The 20,357-nt window shown below is 44.2% G+C and overlaps 1 protein-coding gene across 1 annotated transcript in view; it reads right to left on the minus strand.

Annotated features, from left to right (window-relative positions):
* LOC112251047 (anoctamin-8-like) overlaps positions 1–20,357 on the minus strand; it is a 58,849-nt gene that overhangs the window by 9,361 nt on the left and 29,131 nt on the right. Inside the window, 11 exon segments of the mRNA XM_042321745.1 lie at positions 194–698; positions 892–1,139; positions 4,990–5,064; positions 5,204–5,259; positions 8,354–8,480; positions 8,897–9,049; positions 11,395–11,556; positions 14,601–14,728; positions 16,749–16,865; positions 17,078–17,169; positions 17,304–17,447. Coding sequence (XP_042177679.1) covers positions 194–698; positions 892–1,139; positions 4,990–5,064; positions 5,204–5,259; positions 8,354–8,480; positions 8,897–9,049; positions 11,395–11,556; positions 14,601–14,728; positions 16,749–16,865; positions 17,078–17,169; positions 17,304–17,447 — 1,807 coding nt within the window.

Raw genomic sequence — 20,357 nt, forward strand, 5'->3', positions numbered from 1 at the left:
ACAAACCTGACTCAGTTACACCAGCTCTGTCAGAAGGCATGGGCCAAAATTCACCAGCAGGGAATTTTTACTAGGATTAAATGTCAGGAATTGTGAAGAACTTAGTTTAAATGTATTTGGCTAAGGTGTATGTAAACTTCCAACTTCAACTGTATCCATGTATGTGTGTTTGTGTGTGTGTGTGTTGTCCTACCTCATAAGTCTGCATGCAGCTCTCAATCTCAGCCTGTGCCAGAATCGTACTCTCTTGCTCCTCTGGAGGGTCGATCCACGACTCCCTCTTGGTCTCAGAGTCTAGTCTCTCCAAACTCCTCTGCCTTCTGTGATGACGCACCCTCACCGTGCTCTCCGGCCCAGAAGGCAGTGGGGCAGCTGCCACACTTTCATTGGCCAAACCACCTGTGTCCTTCATCTCATTGTCATCGGCATCATCATACGTCTCGAACACCGAGGCCGGGTCCATCCCCTTCTCCACCATGGTGGGGCTGCCATCCTCCAAGAAACTATCCTCTATTGTAGGGACGCAGCCCCCTCCAGACGACTTCCTGTCCACCTTCTCTATGAAGCTAACCTTCCTCAGCTTCAGGCCACAGTCTGTCAACTCCTCGTTCTCTCCCTCACTGAACCTCCCGCTGTCTCCCTCCTCCCTCTCCTCCTCGTCAGGCACCCCACATCCCCCGTTCAGACACTTCTTCTCCCTATAGAACAGCAGAAAGGTTAGGCTTCCACTTACAATAGTGTTGATTAGACTAAAGTATGTAAATGTCAATAGATCACACATCCTCAAACAATTCAAAACATAGGCTTGTCTATAGTCAAAGAAACATGCCCTAAAAAAAGCTCTAATTTAACTTATTCATGAATGAATATAAGCCGTTGTGTCAGCATTACCCGCGGCCAGGCTGTCCCACCCCGGCTCTGGTTCCCCTCAGGCCGTGGCTCGGTACGGCCTGGTCGGTGGGTGAAGCCTGGGCCTTTCCTGCGGCCAGCCGGCAGTACTTGAGCAGGGCTGAGAGGAGCAGGTCCCAGACGCCGTGCAGGGTGAGCTTGCCCAGCTTGTGGCGCTCGTACAGGTAAGGCTGCAGCACCTCTTTCACGTTCTGGACAAACTGCCGGGTGATCAGAAGGGTGGCCAGCATCTGACAGGATCAAGGCTTAAAGGTCAGAGTTGTCATGATCGGTCACTGGGTTTGAATACCATGGGTGGAGTTTCCCATAAGTAGGCACCACACTAAACAAATAAAATGGTAAAAAATAGAATTCCTTTGCAAAAATACACTGCGTATACAAAACATTAAGAACACCAGTCCATGACATAGACTGACCAGGTGAATCCAGGTGAAAGCTATGATCTCTTATTGATGTCACTTGTAAATCCACTTCAATAAGTGTAGATGAAGGGGAGGAAACAATTTAGACATGGATTGTGTGTGTGCCATTCAGAGGGGGGTAATGGGCAAAATATTTAAGTGCCTTTCAATGGGATATGGTAGTAGGTGCGAAGCGCACCGGTTTGTGTCAAGAACTGCACCGCTGCTGGGTTTTTCATGCTCAACAGTTTCCTGTGTGTATCAAGAATGGTCCACCACCCAAATGACATCCAACCAACTTGAAACAACTGTGGGAAGCATGGGAGTTAACAAGGGCCAGAATCCCTGTGGAACGCTTTCAACACCTTGTGGAGTCCATGCCCTGACGAATTGAGACGGTCCTGAGGGCAAAACTCAATATTAGGAAGGTGTTCCTAATGTTTGGTATACTCAGTGTATAATATTCACTCGGTACTATATATGATGGACTGAAAACAATCCTCTATATAAACCGCAAGCAGTTCACGCCCATTCAAATACAGTAGATACACACACTACTCTGTATGCAGCCTAGTCAAATGTGCGACATCAAAACCATGACATGTAAAACTACTACTGCAGGAATAACTACAGGGCATTGTGCCCAGAGGTAATACCCAGGACACAGACACAGTTTCCTTTCACTGCAAACCATGACCAAGTCAACGCACAAACCACAGATAGCACATTTACAGACAGCCCATAGTCAGTCCATCAGTTTACACAAAGGCCCATTCAGTGCTTATAATGTTCCTTAACACGAACAGAAAGTGCAGTATGAAAAGATATCCCAGACATTTTTAGCTTACAGAAATAAAACACTGGGAATATACAGGAAACACCCAAAGACAGTAATAACAGAGTGGCTGAAAGACAGACGGAAAAGAGTACAGAGTGATGTGCCAGGCACATGACTTTCACGACACAAACCTTATAGGTCAAATGTCCAAATCCACAGGTAGTCAGACGCTATAAAACCCATAACATAACACTGCTTAACAGACATGTCAAATGCTTCAAAATTTACATCATATACACAATTACACAATAGAACAAAAAACAACTGTGGGAAGCATTGGTTTTGTGTGTTATGTTCTGTAAATCAACATAGCATTAAGTTCTGGGTACATACATGTTAACTTCTTGGATATAGGGGGCGCTCTTTTAATTTATGGATAAAAAAACGTGCCCGTTTTAAGCGCAATATTTTGTCACGAAAAGATGCTCGTCTATGCATATAATTGACAGCTTTGGAAAGAAAACACTCTGACGTTTCCAAAACTGCAAAGATATTATTATTATTAAAGATATTATGTGAGTGCCACAGAACTCATGCTACAGGCGAAACCAAGATGAAACTTCAAACAGGAAATGAGCAGAATTTTTGAGGCTCTGTTTTCCATTGTCTCCTTATATGGCTGTGAGTGTGCCAGGAATGAGCCTGCCCTTTCTGTCGTTTCCCCAAGTTGTCTACAGCATTGTGACGCATTTGTAGGCATATCATTGGAAGATTGGCCATAAGAGACTACATTTATCAGGGGTCCGCCCGGTGTCCTTTGTCTAAATTGGTGCGTAATCTCCAAGCTGCACGCATTGATCCATGTGATTGAGGGGAGAGGAAACACCTTGAGGATTGATTCTAAACAACGTTTACCATGTTTCAGTCGATATTATGGAGTTCATTTGGAAAAAAGTTTGGCGTTTTGATGACTGAATTCTCGTTTTTTTTTTGGTAGCCAAACGTGATGTACAAAACGGAGCGATTTCTCCTACACAAATAATATTTTTGGACAACTGAACATTTGCTATCTAACTGAGAGTCTCCTCATTGAAAACATCCGAAGTTCTTCAAAGGTAAATTATTTTATTTGAATGCTTTTCTAGTTTTTGTGAAAATGTTGCCTGCTCAATGCTAACGCTAAATGCTACGCTAGCTATCAATACTGTTACACAAATGCTCGTTTTGCTATGGTTGAAAAGCATATTTTGAAAATCTGAGATGACAGTGTTGTTAACAAAAGGCTAAGCTTGAGAGCTAGCATATTTATTTCATTTCATTTGCGATTTTCATGAATAGTTAACGTTGTGTTATGCTAATGAGCTGCGGGGATAATTGCACTCCTGGATACAGGTTTTTTTCTTAGCTAAACGTGATGAACAAAACGGAGCGATTTGTCCTAAACAAATCATCTTTTTGGAAAAACTGAACATTTGCTATCTAACAGAGTCTTCTCATTGAAAACATCTGAAGTTCTTCAAAGGTAAATTATTTTATTTGAATGCTTTTCTTGTTTTTGTGAAAATGTTGCATGCTGAATGCTACGCTAAATGCTACGCTAGCTATCAATAATCTTACACAAATGCTTGTTTTGCTATGGTTGAAAAGCATATTTTGAAAATCTGAGATGACAGTGTTGTTAACAAAAGGCTAAGCTTGAGAGCTAGCATATTTATTTCATTTCATTTGCGATTTTCATGAATAGTTAACGTTGCGTTATGGTAATGAGCTTGAGGCTGTATTCACGATCCCGGATGGCTAGAATCAAGAGGTTAAGGGATCAAGAAATGCTAGAACGATGAGCTCCACCCTCTCTCGGCAAGTTACGGGCCAAATGTCCCTCCTCCTCCGAATTTCGAAACATACTAACTGCGAAATCGTGATTTATCGAAAAACCCTGGGACTACTGCTACTCTTATATTACGCATCCCATTCAGTCCCGACAGATTCTCTCGATTTACACGCATAATCTTTCCACGAGAGATTCACCTAAACATATAAACGCGTTCTATGCAATGCCAACGATGCATAAGGAGGCTACAAACGACAAGCACAACAAACGTACAGACTACAACTCTAAACAAATAAGCGCGGGTGAAAGTAAAGTGCTTCGGTACGGCGTCCTGGCAAAACACGAGCCGATCACATTAGTGGCCACGTATAATCTGGCCTAATGTCAATCGGCATTACACTTTTTGGTGTTTTGTGTAACAGGTGTCTCTTTCCATTCACCACTGTTTGGAGGCTGGAAATATGTTGCGAGTGGATGAACATGCGCGGGTAGCCTAGTAAAGGAGCCCTTTGAAGTGAGTGATTGACAATCATATGAAAACATCATAATGGGTTGCATTTATGCCACAATAAATACATTTTAAAAGTTGAAGACACATCTTCACACCTAGGCCCACAGAGATAATATTGAATTAAATAGGGATTCTATATGTAATTCTATGATTAGGCCAATAAAAAATGTGGGGTGCTGGGCAGGTAATGTCGAGATGACTAACCCCTGACCCCACGGTGGTGGGCAAAGTCGTACTTTGGACCTAAAAGAGGCCCTGATGACCCAGATGGTGAAGACCATCAGCTGGATCTTGGGAAAGAGATATGGCAGCACATTGTCCTTCAGCTGCCTGAGAAGACTCTGGCCCAGTGAGAACACCAGTAACATCGAGGACCACACGACAAGACCAGCACCAAAGACCCACACCACACAGAGACAGATGGAGAAATAGGCAGAATGGAGAGAGAGCAACATGTGAAGAAGGTAGAAGGATTAAGGAAGGAAGACCAGGGAGGTGAAAATGGTTTGGGTAACTTTTGGAAGGAGAGGAAACATGGTGGGATTTCAGTGGCTTTTACCTCTTTCAGACGCTCCATGTCTCTGAGGTAGAATCCAATGTAGAAAAGACTGAGATACGAATTTACAAACTGAAACTGCAAATAAAGAAACAAAACATGCGAGTTGAAAAACTTTCGAGAGAAAGTATAAGTGTGGATTCTGTATTTCAATCATTTCTCATGTGAAAAGTGAGTCCAATTTCCATGTAATAAGGAAGAAGATGACACCACTCACAAGAACCATTTTGATGATGAGATTTTTCTCATAGGCACTCTGGAGTCTGTAGTTTTCTGTGGGGGAAGAAATATAAATGTCAGCATTCACAGAAATAATCATCATCACCTGAATAAAAAGAAAATACACTGCTCAAAAAGATAAAGGGAACACTTAAACAACACAATGTATCTCCAAGTCAATCACACTTCTTTGAAATCAAACTGTCCACTTTGGAAGCAACACTGATTGACAATACATTTCACATGCTGTTGTGCAAATGGAATAGACAGGTGGAAATTATAGGCAATTAGCAAGACACCCCCAATAAAGGAGTGGTTCTGCAGGTGGTGACCACAGACCACTTCAGTTCCCGAGGGCCCGGGGCCCGACGTCAGGGTCCGACGTCTACATGTGGGGGTTGTGCTTACAGCCCAACACCGTGCAGGACGTTTGGCATTTGCCAGAGAACACCAAGATTGGCAAATTCGCCACTGGCGCCCTGTGCTCTTCACAGATGAAAGCAGGTTCACACTGAGCACATGTGACAGAGTCTGGAGACGCCGTGGAGAACGTTCTGCTGCCTGCAACATCCTCCAGCATGACCGGTTTGGCGGTGGGTCAGTCATGGTGTGGGGTGGCATTTCTTTGGGGGGGCCGCACAGCCCTATATGTGTTCGCCAGAGGTAGCATGACTGCCATTAGGTACCGAGATGAGATCCTCAGACCCCTTGTGAGACCATATGCTGGTGTGGTTGGCCCTGGGTTCCTCCTAATGCAAGACAATGCTAGACCTCATGTGGCTGGAGTGTTTCAGCAGTTCCTGCAAGAGGAAGGCATTGATGCTATGGACTGGCCCGCCCGTTCCCCAGACCTGAATCCAATTGAGCACATGTGGGACATCATGTCTCGCTCCATCCACCAACGCCACGTTGCACCACAGACTGTCCAGGAGTTGGCGGATGCTTTAGTCCAGGTCTGTGAGGAGATCCCTCAGGAGACCATCCGCCACCTCATCAGGAGTATGCCCAGGCGTTGTAGGGAGGTCATACAGGCACGTGGAGGCCACACACACTACTGAGCCTCATTTTGACTTGTTTTCAGGACATTACATCAAAGTTGGATCAGCCTGTAGTGTGGTTTTCCACTTTAATTTTGAGTGTGATTCCAAATCCAGACCTCCATGGGTTGATACATTTGATTTCCATTGATCATTTTTGTGTGATTTTGTTGTCAGCACATTCAACTATGTAAAGAAAAAAGTATTTAATAAGAATATTTCATTCATTCAGATCTAGGATGTGTTATTTTAGTGTTCCCTTTATTTTTTTGAGCAGTGTATATATCAACTCAGCAAAAAAATAAATCATCCTCTCACTGTCAACTGCGTTTATTTTCAGCAAAACTTAAAATGTGTAAATATTTGTATGAACATAAGATTCAACAACTGAGACAAACTGAACAAGTTCCACAGACTTGTTACTAACAGAAGTGGAATAATGTGTCTATGAACAAAGGGGGGGGATTCAAAAGTAACAGTCAGTATCTGGTGTGGCCACCAGCTGCATTAAGTACTGGCAGAACACTGTCTTGCAGGAAATCCCGCACAGAACGAGCCGTATGGCTGGTGGCATTGTCATGCCGGAGGGTCATGTCAGGATGAGCTTGCAGGAAGGGTACCACATGAGGGAGGAGGTTGTCTTCCCTGTAACGCACAGCGTTGAGATTGCCTGCAATGACAACAAGCTCAGTCCAATGATGCTGTGACACACCGCCCCAGACCATGATGGACCCTCCACCTCCAAATTGATCCCGCTCCAGAGTACAGACCTCGGTGTAACGCTCATTCCTTCGACGATAAACGTGAATCTGACGATTACCCCCGATGAGACAAAACCGCAAATCGTCATTAAGGAGCACTTTTTGCCATTCCAGTCTGGTGCAGCGAAAGTTTGTGCCAATAGGCGACGTTGTTGCCGGTGATGTCTGGTGAGTACCTGCCTTACAACAGGCCTACAAGCCCTCAGTCCAGCCTCTCTCAGCCTATTGCGGACAGTCTGAGTACTGATGGAGGGATTGTGCATTCATGGTGTAACTCGGGCAGTTGTTGTTGCCATCCTGTACATGTCCCGCAGGTGTGATGTTCAGATGTACCAATCCTGTGCAGGTGTTGTTACACATGGTCTGCCACTGCGAGGACGATCAGCTGTCCGTCCTGTCTCCTTGTAGCATTGTCTTAGGCGTCTCACAGTACGGACATTGCTATTTATTGCCCTGGCCACATCTGCAGTCCTCATGCCTCCTTGCAGCATACCTAAGGCACTTTGACGCAGATGAGCAGGGACCCTGGGCCTCTTTCTTTTGGTGAGTCAGTAGAAAGGCCTCTAGTGTCCGAAGTTTTCATAACTGTGACCTTAATTGCTTACCGTCTAAGTTGTTAGTGTCTTAACGACCATTCCACAGGTGCACGTTCATTAATTGTTTGTGTTTAATTGAACAAGCATGGGAAACAGTGTTTAAACCCTTTACAATGAGGATCTGTGAAGTTATTTCTATTTTTACAAATTATCTTTGAAAGACAGGGTCCTGAAAAACGCACTACCGGTCAAAAGTTTTAGAACACCTACTCATTCATGGGTTTGTCTTTATTTTCACAATTTTCTACATTGTAGAATAATAGTGAAGACATCAAAACTATGAAATAACACATATGGAATCATGTAGTAACCAAAAAAAGTGTCAAAATAAAAATATATTTGATATATTTTTGAGATTATTCAAAGTAGCCACCCTTTGCCTTGATGACAGCTTTGCACAGTCTTGGTGGCATTCTCTCAACCAGCTTCACCTGTTATGCTTTTCCAACAGTCTTTAAGGAATTCCCACATATGCTGAGCACTTGTTGGCTGCCTTTCCTTCATTCTGCGGTCCGACTCATCCCAAACCATCACAATTTGGTTGAGGTCGGGGGATTGTGGAGGCCAGGTCATCTGATGCAGGACTCCATCACTCTCCTTCTTGGTAAAATAGCCCTAACACAGCCATGTGTTCATGTGTTCATGTGTGTGTGTGTGTGTGTGTGTGTGTGTGTGTGTGTGTGTGTGTGTGTGTGTGTGTGTGTGTGTGTGTGTGTGTGTGTGTGTGTGTGTGTATTTGCCTACGTGTTCTCACCCATGTCGTTGAGCCAGCAGGCTATCTTCCGGTACACCTCGTCACAGGCGGTCACAGTGATGGCCAGCATGATCTTAGGGATGAACCTGGCCAAGCGAGGTACCTCCTTGATCCCCATCACAAACTCCTGTGAGACAACAACAGCTGCCTAATATTGTTGCAATCCTCGCTAATATGAGCCACGTTACAATTCCCACCAAGCGGGCTAACTCTATTGGCACAACGCATGGGTGTTGACATTTCACGGCAGCGACCCGTTACAATCAATTCCACAGGTATATTTCCTTTCAAATCCTTTCTACGGTTGAAGGAAATTTTCTTTTGTAGGGTTGTTAAATTCCATTAACTTTCTCAAAATTCCCAGGTTTTCCAGAAATCCCAGTTGGAAACTTTCCAGGAATGACGAAGGAATAAGCACAAAATCCACAATTCTCCAACCAGGTTTTCTGGAAAACCTGTGAATTTTGGGGAAGCTCCCTAGACACTAGGAAGGCAGTTATGTAGGTAGAGCAGCAGCAGCCAGAAGGAGCAGTACTGACATACCTGTAGCTCGAAGCAGATGAGCATGGCCAGGAAGACAAAGCAGAGACAAAGGATACAGATGGGCAGGCTGACCAGCCACCTGAACATCCTCCTCCTCCACGGAGAGTAGTATAACTCCTCACAGCCTGTTATGGGACTGCACCGCTTTACGCCCTGCAGGGGGGAGGGGGCGAGAGAGGAGATGGAGGGAGAGAGGGGAGATGGAGGGGATGGGGCAAGAGGGAAAGGGTGAGAGAGAGGATAAAGGGTAGGAGGAGAAAGGTGGAGGGAAACTGAGAGGGAAGAGAAAAGCAAGAAAGGGTAGAGCTGCCACTTTCAAGTAGCGGAACTATTTTAAAAAATATATATATTTAACCTTTATTTAACTAGGCAAGTCAGTTAAGAACAAATTCTCATTTATAATGACGGCCCACACCGGCCAAACCCGGACGACGCTGTGCGCCGCTCTATGGGATTCCCAACCAAGGCCAGATATGATGCAGCCTGGATTTGAACCTGACTGCTGCGCCAATCGGAAGCCCCTAAAGCTTATAACCCGGAAGCTTATAAGTAATCCTGCTATACAAGACTAAGATCGAATCGTACTACACCGGCTCCAACGCTCGTCGGATGTGGCAGGGCTTGCAAACTATTAAAAACTACAAAGAGAAGCACAGCAGAGAGCTGCCCAGTGACACGAGCCTATCAGGCGAGCTAAATTACTTCTATGCTCGCTTCGAGTCAAGTAGCACTGAAACATGCATGAGAGCATCAGCTGTTCCGGACGACTGTGAGATCAGGCTCTTTGCAGCCGATGTGAGTAAGACCTTTAAACAGGTCAACATTTACAAGGATAACCAGGACGTGTACTCCAAGCATGCGCTGACCAACTGGCAAGTGTCTTCACTGACATTTTCATCCTCTCCCTGTCTGAGTATGTAATACCAACATGTTTCAAACAGACCACCATAGTCCCTGTGCCCAAGAACACTAAGGTAACCTGCCTAAATGACTACCAACACGTAGCACTCACGTCTGAAGCCATGAAGTGCTTTATAAGGCTGGTCATGGCTCACATCAACAACATTATCACAAAAACCCTACACCCACTCCAATTTGCATACTGCCCTAACATATCCACAGATGATGCAATTTCTATCACACTCCACACTGCCCTTTCCCACCTGGAGAAGAGGAACACCTATGTGAGAATGCTATTCATTGACTACAGCTCAGCGTTCAACAACATAGTGCCCTCAAAGCTCATCACTAAGCTAAGGACCCTGGGACTAAACACCTCCCTCTGCAACTGGATCCTGGACTTCCTGACGGGCCGCCACCAGGTTGCAAGGGTAGGTAACAACCCATCCGCCACGCTGATCCTCAATACGGAGGCCCCACAAGGGTGCATGCTCAGTACCCTCCTGTGCTCCCTGTTCACTCATGACTGCACGGCCAGGCACGACTCCAACACCATCATTAAGTTTGCCGATGACAACAGTGGTAGGCCTGATCACTGACAATGACGAGACAGCCTATAGGGAGGGGGTCAGAGACCTCGCCGTGTGGTGCCAGGACAAACAACCCCTCCCTCAACATGATCAAGACAAAGAAGATAATTGTTGACTTCAGGAAAAGGAGGACCAAGCAGGCCCCCATCCTTATTGACGGGGCTGTAGTGGAGCAGGTTAAGAGCTTCAAGTTCCTTGGAGTCCACATCACCAGCAAACTAACATGGTCCAAACACACCAAGACAGTCATGAAGAGGGCACGACAAAACCTATTCCCCTTCAGGAGACTGAAAAGACTTGGCATGGGTCCTCAGATCCTCAAAAGGTTCTACAGCTGCACCATCGAGAGCATCCTGACTGGTTGCATCACTGCCTGGTATGTCAACTGCTCGGCCTCCAAATGCAAGGCACTACAAAGGGTAGTGCATATGGCCCAGTACACCACTGGGGCCAAGCTTCCTGCCATCCAGGACCTCTATACCAGGTGGAGTCAAAGGAAGGCCCTAAAAATTGTCAAAGACTCCAGCCACCCTAGTCATAGACTGTTCTCTCTGCTACCGCACGGCAAGCGGTACCGGAGCGCCAAGTCTAGGTCCAAAAGGCTTCTCAACAGCCATAAGACTCCTGAATAACTAATCAAAGGCCTACCCAGACCCCTCTTTTATGCTGCTACTCCTCTCTGTTATTGTCTATGATTCGTCACTAACTCTACCTACATGTACATATTACCTCAATTACCTCGACTAACCGGTGCCCCCGCACATTGACTCTATACCGGTACCCCCTGTATATAGCCTCGCTATTGTTATTTGACTGCTGCCATTGAATTATTTGTTACTTTTATTTTCTATTTCTTACTTAACACTTAGTTTTCTTAAATCTTCTTAAAGCATTGTTGGTTAAGGGCTTATAAGTAAGCATTTCACTGTACGGTCTACACCTGTTGTATTCGGCACATGTGAAAAATAAAATGTTATTTGATTTGAAATGTTCTCATGTCCTCCTCACCATAAACTGTGTCCGTGGTTCCTCTAGGGACTCGTTAGGGGTATCCAGCGTACCCCACTTATAGGCTAGCTCCGCCCCCCTCCTCTTCCACCTCTCCAGGAACAGCGTGGCCCACACCACGTTGAACAGAGCAAACACTACACAGCAGATATCACGACTTGTCTGAGAGAACACACAGAGAATACACAGGTGAATATTTAAATAGGAAACATGTAACCTCTATAACACCTGTGTAAAAACTAAAGGAGGACTGGAGGAAAAGGAAAACATCTTAGAAAGAAATGGGATCATCATATCTGAGGTTACTTCGAAATACTTTCTACATTTTCAAGTGTCAACAGTTCGATATCTCATCTAGAAAACGGCATAAGTCTGTTAGAGAGCAGATGAGTGTATCACAATTAACATCTGTGTCCAGACAGTGCACTTGAAAAGTAAGTGGTAAGTAAGCCTTGGACAAGTAAGGCTTGTCTGAGCCAGAATTGCCCATAGGGGCAGAATCTTATAGTGCCTTCAGAAATTATTTATGCCCCTAGACTACCACATTTTGTTGTGTTACAGCCTGAATTGAAAATGGATTATACACGCAATACCCCATAATGACAAAGTGAAAACCAGGGGTTGGAACCGGTTCAGGAAACAGAACAGAAAACCGTAAAATAACGCAATTTCTCAGTAACAGAAACGTAACCTGAAACGAAAGTAATCCATACTGTTCCGGGAACAGAACCGTTACTTTTAAAGCATGGGAACTGGTTAATAACATTGTTTTACGTTTCAGACATTTTTTTCTAGTCCCACAACAAAATACAACAAAGCACCCATGCAAAGCCCTCACTCTGTCACTCAGAAACATATACCAGTGTGTCACGCCCTGATCTGTTTCACCTGTCCTTGTGATTGTCTCCACCCCCTCCAGGTGTCGCCGATTTTCCCCAGTGTATCTATCCCTGTGTTTCCTGTCTCTCTGTGCCAGTTTGTCTTGTATGTTTCCAAGTCAACCAGCGGTTTTGCCGTTCTCCTGCTTTTTGCATTCTCCTTTTTCTAGTCCTCCCGGTTTTGACCCTTGACTGTTTCTGAACTCTGTACCTGCCTGCCTGACCATTCTGCCTGCCTTGACCACGAGCCTATCTGCCACTCTGTACCTCCTGGACTCTGATCTGGTTTTGACCATTTGCCTGTCCACGACCATTCTCTTGCCTACCCCTTTGGATTAATAAACATGTTAAGACTCGAACCATCTGCCTCCTGTGTCTGCATCTGGGTCTTGCCTTGTGCCTTGATAAGTGTCTGCCTGCAAGCTGAAAATCTTTGCCTGTGCGTGTTTAGGCTACCTCCCCCTCCCGAAGCATAGGCTACTGTACTGATGTTACAAGCTTGATTCAGAAGATAAGGAGAGAGATTTTTAATTAGTAGAGAAGAATTGATAAACTTTTTCAATGCTAGGATACTATAGGTCTATTTATCACATTGTATTTATTAAGGCCTGTCTAACTAAAAACAGGTAAGACGTGTTTTTAATATTGTGCTGCTTTGCACACACAAGCTAGCTAGCTCAAGCTTGTAAGCTAGCTAGCTCAAAGGACATTTCAAGGTTCCTCCATAGAAGCCACTCCTTCTAGGTATAATTCATATAATGCATGTCATAACAACATGCCCAGCGATTCAAGCCTCCTCCTCAATCCTCTTTTACTCTCTCCCCACCCACAAAATTTAAGTTGCATATTGCAGCATAGGCTACACTTGTCTGTCCACCACGAATGTAAACAACTAGCTTGCCTGCGCTCTCCGCACGGATTGAAGTAATTTAATGAGCTAAATGTAAAAACCTGTTGATTTCACAGGTTAAAAAAGGAACAGAAAGGAACAATATAAAATTGTACTTTTTTGGGGTCGAACCGGTTCAGGACTTTATTTTGCCTCTCGGAACAGTGGAACAAACCCCCCAAAATAATGGTTCTGTTCAGATCGAAACAATTGAAAAATTATTTTTGTTCCAACCCCTGCTGAAAACGTTATATTTTTTGTGTGCACATTTATTGAAAAATAAATACAGCAATATCTCATTTACATACGGTATGTATTCACACCTCAATACTTTGTAGAAGCACCTTTGGCAGTGATTACAGCTATGAGTCTTTCTGGGTGAGTCTTGAAGAGTTTTCCACACCTGGATTGTGCAACATTTGCCAATTGTTATTTTCAAAATTATTCAAGCTCTGTCAAATTGTTTGTTGATCATTGCTAGACCACCATTTTCAGGTTTTGTCATAGATTTTCAAGTAGGTTTAAGTCAGAACATTTACTGTCTTGTTGGTAAGCAATTTCAGTGTCGATTTGGCCATCTGTTTTAGTTTATTTTCCTGCTGAAATGTGAATTAATCTCCCAGAGCCTGGTGGAAAGCAGAATGAACCAGGTTTTCCTCTGGGATTTTGCCTTAGCTTCATTCCATTTGTTTTTTTTATACTAAAAACTCCCCAGTCCTTAATGATTACAACAATATCCATAACATGATACAACCACGCTTGAAAATATGGGAGAATGGTATTCAGTAATGTGTTGTATCTGCCCCAAACATAACACTTTGTATTAAGGACAAAAATGTAATTTGCTTTACAATTTTTTTTTGCATTATTACGTTAGTGCCTTGTTGCAAACAGGATGCATGTTTTGGATTATTTTTTTATTCTGTACAGGCTTCCTTCTTTTATTTCTGTCAATTAGGTTGGTATTGTGGAGTAACTACAATGTTGTTGATTCATCCTCAGTTTTCTCCCGTCACAGCCATTAAACTCTGTAACTATTTTAAAGTCACCATTGGCCTCTTGGTGAACGCCACTGGCCTCCTCTCCGGCAACGGAGTTAGGAAAGATGCCTGTATCCTTGTTGTCTCTGTATTGATACACCTTCCTAATTGTAATTAATAACTTTACCATGCTGAAAGGGATATTCAATGTCTGCTGTTTTTTTTATACCCATCTATTAATAAGTCCCCTTCTTTAAAAGGCATTGGAAAATCGTATTGTGTAAATCCATTTTAAATCAGGCTGCAACACAACAAAATGTGGAAAAAAGTCAAGGGGTGTGGATACTTTCTGAAGGCAATGTATCTCCGGTTTCTGTAGTGAGGCAGCTTGATATACAAGTACACCCCGTGGACAGGATGCTAGAAAAGGCACTTGATAAGGCCCAGTGTGAACGTCACCTGATCAGACTCCGTCAGAATCCAGAGCACAAAGCCTATGACAGCTGGATACAGCATAGATGTGGTGTAGAATCCCAGCCAGGCAAAGTACATGGCTATCTTCACCCCAAAGTAATCATGAATATCATCTAGATACACCACAGAGGGACCAAGGGAGAGAGACAGTTGGCAATGAAACATTTATAATTCAATTCAACATACAATTGAAGTGAAGATACTTTTTCTGGTCAGTTTTGGCCTCGGTTGACCTTAAACTTAAGGTCACATGAACCACATATACAGTTGAAGTCAGATGTTTACATACACCTTAGCCAAATACATTTAAAAACTCAAAACATTTTCACAATTCCTGACATTTAATCAAAGTAAAAATTCCCTGTCTTCGGTCAGTTAGGATCACCACTTTATTTTAAGAATGTGAAATGTCAGAATAATAGTTGAGCGAATGATTTATCAGCTTTTATTTCTTTCATCACATTCCCAGTGGGTCAGAAGTTTACATACAGTCAATTAGTATTTGGTAACACTGCCTTTAAAATTTTTAACTTGGGTCAAACGTTTCAGGTAGCCTTCCACAAGCTTCCTACAATCAGTTGGGTGATTTTTGGCCCATTCCTGACAGAGCTGGTGTAACTGAGTAAGGTTTGTAGACCTCCTTGCTCGCACATGCTTTTTCAGTTCTGCCCACAAATTTTCTATAGGATTGAGGTCGGGCTTTGTGATGGCCACTCCAATACCTTGACTTTGTTGTCCTTAAGCCATTTTGCCACAACTTTGGAAGTATGCTTGGGGTCATTGCCCATTTGGAAGACCCATTTGTGACCAAGCTTTAACTTCCTGACTGATGTCTTGAGATGTTGCTTCAATATATCCACATACTTATCCTTCCTCTATTTTGTGAAGGGCACCAGTCCCTGGTGCAGCAAAGCACCCCCACAACATGATGCTGCCACCCCCGTGCTTCACGGTTGGATCATGTTCTTCGGCTTGCAAGCCTCCCCCTTTAACCTCCAAACATAATGATGGTCATTATGGCCAAACAGTTCTATTTTTGTTTCATCAGACCAGAGGACATTTCTCCAAAAAGTACGATCTTTGTCCCCATGTGCAGTTGCAAACTGTAGTCTGGCTTTTTTTATGGCGGTTTTGGAGCAGTGGCTTCTTCCTTGCTGAGTGGCCTTTCAGGTTATGTCGATATAGGACTCGTTTTACTGTGAATATAGATAATTTTGTACCTGTTTCCTCCAGCATCTTCACAAGGTCCTTTGCTGTTGTTCTGGGATTGATTTGCACTTTTCGCACCAAAGTACGTTCATCTCTAGGAGACAGAACGTGTCTTCTTCCTGAGCAGTATGACGGCTGCGTGGTCCCATGGTGTTAACAGTTGCTTACTATTGTTTGTACAAATGAACGTGGTACCTTAAGTTGTTTGGAAATTGCTCCCAAGGATGAACCAGACTTGTGGAGGTCTACAATTATTTTTCTGAGGTCTTGGCTGATTTCTTTAGATTTTCCCATGATGTCAAGCAAAGAGGTACTGAGGTTGAAGGTAGTCCTTGAAATACATCCACAGGTACACCTCCAATTGACTCTAAAGCCATGACATCATTTTCTGGAATTTAATAAAGACACAGTCAACTTAGTGTATGTAAACATCTGACCCACTGGAATTGTGATACAGTGAATTATAAGTGAAATAATCTGTCTGTAAACAATTGTTGGAAAAATTACTTGTGTCATGCACAAAGTAGGTGTCCTAACCGACTTGCCGAGACTATAGTTTATTAACAAAAAAATTGTGGAGTGGTTGAAAAACAAGTTAATGTCTCCAACCTAAGTGTATGTAAACTTCCGACTTCAACTGTACATCATGAAAGATTCACCCAGCACAGCCTGACTGCACTAACAATTCACTTCCAGCAAACACTCGTCTACCAAGACGGAGGAAAAGTACACAAACAGTTCTGTGTGTGTGAGAGAGTGTTAACTGGAGAGAACGGGCTTGTGGTAATGGCTGGAGCAGAAAAAGTAGAATGGTATCAAATGCATCAAACACATGGTTTCCATGTGTTTAATGCCATTCCATTCACTCCATTCCAGCCTTTTTTATGAGCCGTCCTCCCCTCAGCAGCCTCCACTGGTACTGACCTAGTGGCTGTTTTTCACACACGGCCTGCACCCAGGACTTCATCAGCTGACTGAGGACCCTCTGCTCATGGAGCGGAAACACCTTCTGGATCACGCCCCGCACACTTAGCTCTGGGACTGGTGGAACACGCATACAAACATGAATTCTTATTTTCTAACACACAGAGTACAAAGTGGTACACATAGAAGCATTCAGGAGCACGCACACACACACACCCGTTTACAGTATGGTATTGGGATTAACACAGTGCTGGGTATAAACAAGTTACACAACATGATTTACTTCACAGTGACTAACAAAGGCAAAACAAACAACAGATGCTGCTCACTGATTGGCTGTCCCTCCAGGAACTGTATGTTGTGAAGCACCTCTCCATTCTTGGCACGTAGATTGTCGAGCCAGTACTTGATGATGCTTTGCCTCTCCTGAGGAGAGATAGGGACCGACTGGTCAGACAGAATCAAATCTTCAGGTTCTCAGACAAGGTTATTTATCACACACACGTGTGTGTGTGTGTGTGTGTGTGTGTGTGTGTGTGTGTGTGTGTGTGTGACCTGTGATGTGATGTGAAGAAGCATAGTTCACTCTCAATGTTCTCATAGATGTAGTCTTCTTCACAGGAGAAGCTGCGTGTTCCTCCCCCAAACTCTGGCTTCACAGATTTCCTCAGACCCATCTCCTCTGCCCCACGCAACAGACTGAGAGACAGGGAGAGAGAGAGAGAGTAAGAGGGAGAGAGTTAGGGAAACACACACAAGCTTCCACAGGCCCACAAGGCTGGAGCAGAGTTGGGATGGAGAAACGCACACTCACAAACCAACAGAGTGGCACAGAGTGACAGACAAGCAAACAGACAGGTGTTAGGACACGCACACACACACACACACACACACACACACACACACACACACACACACACACACACACACACACACACACACACACACACACACACACAAAACACACAATAAAAACAAGAACATACACACAAAGATTGGAATACATGGTCTAATGTGAATAAGACCTGTCCTGACATGCCACACATCTGATAAGAATTCCATATGACACACCCCATGATAGATGCACATGAAGGGACCAAATAACACTAAACAGAGCAGCAAAGGAAAGCCTGAGTAAACTCTGAATGACAGAATTCTCGAATGACAACAGTATCTATTCTAGGTTCTACTTCGCCTCTCCTCCTCCATTCCTATCCTCCTCTCTCTAGAGGCAGACTCTATGCAGTTGTGCTCTGTTCTCTCTGCAGAATGATAAGCCCAACTCACACAGCTACACACACACACACCTGAGTGAGGCCACACTCCTATTAGCTGCCATTTACCAGCACACATCTATCACACTGTTATGGCCCTCTCGGGTCGTGAATGAAACTGCTTTACAATATAGTCCATAGTACTGAACTCAACAATGACTGAAACCGATCAACGATCTAAGAAGGATTATATCTATTTATAGGGTAACACAGACTGCATTTACTCAAATCCACAATTTCTTATCCAGATGAAGCCAGTATGTTTTAGAGAGAGGTATCCTGCTACTGCAAACACTCTTTACGAGGGGTCGTGACTGAACACGTCCAAGCACCCAAGCTTCTATTGGATTAAAAGTTTCTAGACTTATTTTCCTTTCAATTCAAGAAGTCATTACCTGCGTTTAGTGTCCCGTTGTCATTGGCCACTGCTAACCTGGGATAAATAACCCAGTCTAATACTGCTGAGAGGGCTAGCCTAGCCAGTTGTACTCTATGCAGCTTGCTCTGTGCTAATTTAGAAAATAATATATCACCAGTAATGAAAAATTCTGCCCTGCTTGCGGGAAAAAACAGCGAACTCAGACCTAAAGAAGAGTGAATGAATTGATGAATGTTGCCATCTGCTAGAAGATAAGTACGATAAGCAAGAATTTCAATAAGCATTTTTCTATGGCTGGCCATGCTTTCCACCTGGCTACCCCTACCCCGGCCAACAGCTCTGCACCTCCCGCAGCAACTTGCCCAAGCCCCCTCCCCGCTTCTTCTTCACCCAAATCCAGATAGCTGATGTTCTGAAAGAGCTGCAAAATCTGCATCCCTACAAATCAGCTGGGCTAGATCATTTGGACCCTCTCTCCTAAAATTATCCACCAAAATTGTTGCAACCCCTATTACCAGCTTGTTCAATCTCTCTTTTGTATCGTCTGAGATCCCTAAAGATTGGAAAGTTGCCGGGGTCAGACACTCTAGACCGAAACGGTTACAGGCCTATATCCATCCTGCTCTGCCTTTCTAAAGTCTTCGAAAGCCAAGTTAACAGATCACTGACCATTTCGAATCCCACCGTACCTTCTCCACTCTGCAATCTGGTTTCAGAGCTGGTCATGGGTGCTCCTCAGCCACGCTCAAGGTCCTAAACGATATTATAATCGCCATAGATAAAAGACAGTATTGTGCAGCCGTCTTCATCGACCTGGCCAAGTCTTTCGACTCTGTCAATCGCCGCATTCTTATCGGCAGACTCAAAAGCCTTGGCTTCTCAAATGACTGCCTCGCCTGGTTCACCAACTACTTCTCAGATAGAGTTCAGTGTGTCAAATCGGAGGGCCTGTTGTCTGGACCTCTGACAGTCTCTATGGGGTGCCACAGGGTTCTCGGGCCGACTCTTTTCTCTGTATATATCAATGATATCGCTCTTGCTGCTGGTGATTCTCTGATCCACCTCTACTCAGACGACACCATTCTGTATACATCTGGCCCTTCCTTGGACACTGTGTTAACAAACCTCCAAACGAGCTTCAATGACATACAACAGTCCTTCCGTGGCCTCCAACTGCTCTTAAATGCTAGTAAAACTAAATGCATGCTCTTCAACCGATTGCTGCCCACACCTGCCCGCCCGTCTAGCATCACTACTCTGGACGGTTCTGACTTAGAATAAGTGGACAATTACAAATATCTAGGTGTCTGGTTAGACTGTAAACTCTCCTTCCAGACTCACATTAAGCATCTCCAATCCAAAATTAAATCTAGAATCGGCTTCCTATTTCGCAAACAAAGCCTACTTCACTCATGTTGCCAAACATACCCTCGTAAAACTGACTATCCTACCGATCCTTGACTTCGGCGATGTCATACAAAATAGCCTCCAACACTCTACTCAGCAAATTGGATGTAGTCTATCACAGTGCCATCTGTTTTGTCACTGAAGCCCCATATACTACCCACCACTGCGACCTGTATGCTCTCGTTGGCTGGCCCTCGCTACATATTCGTCGGCAAACCCACTGGCTCCAGGTCATCTATAAGTCTTTGCTAGGTAAAGCCCTGCCTTATCTCAGCTCACTGGTCTCCATAACAACACCCACCCATAGCACGTGCTCCAGCAGGTATATTTCACTGATCATCCCCAAAGCCAACACCTCCTTTGTCCGCCTTTCCTTCTAGTTCTCTGCTGCCAATGACTGGAACGAATTGCAAAAATCACTGAAGCTGGAGACTTAGATCTCCCTTACTAACTTTAAGCCAGCTGTCAGAGCAGCTTACCAATCACTGTACCTGTACACAGCCCATAGGTAAATAGCACACCTAACTACCTCATCCCCATATCGTTATT

The sequence above is a fragment of the Oncorhynchus tshawytscha genome, linkage group LG01 (genome assembly GCF_018296145.1).
Source record: "Oncorhynchus tshawytscha isolate Ot180627B linkage group LG01, Otsh_v2.0, whole genome shotgun sequence".
Classification (NCBI taxonomy): domain Eukaryota; kingdom Metazoa; phylum Chordata; class Actinopteri; order Salmoniformes; family Salmonidae; genus Oncorhynchus; species Oncorhynchus tshawytscha.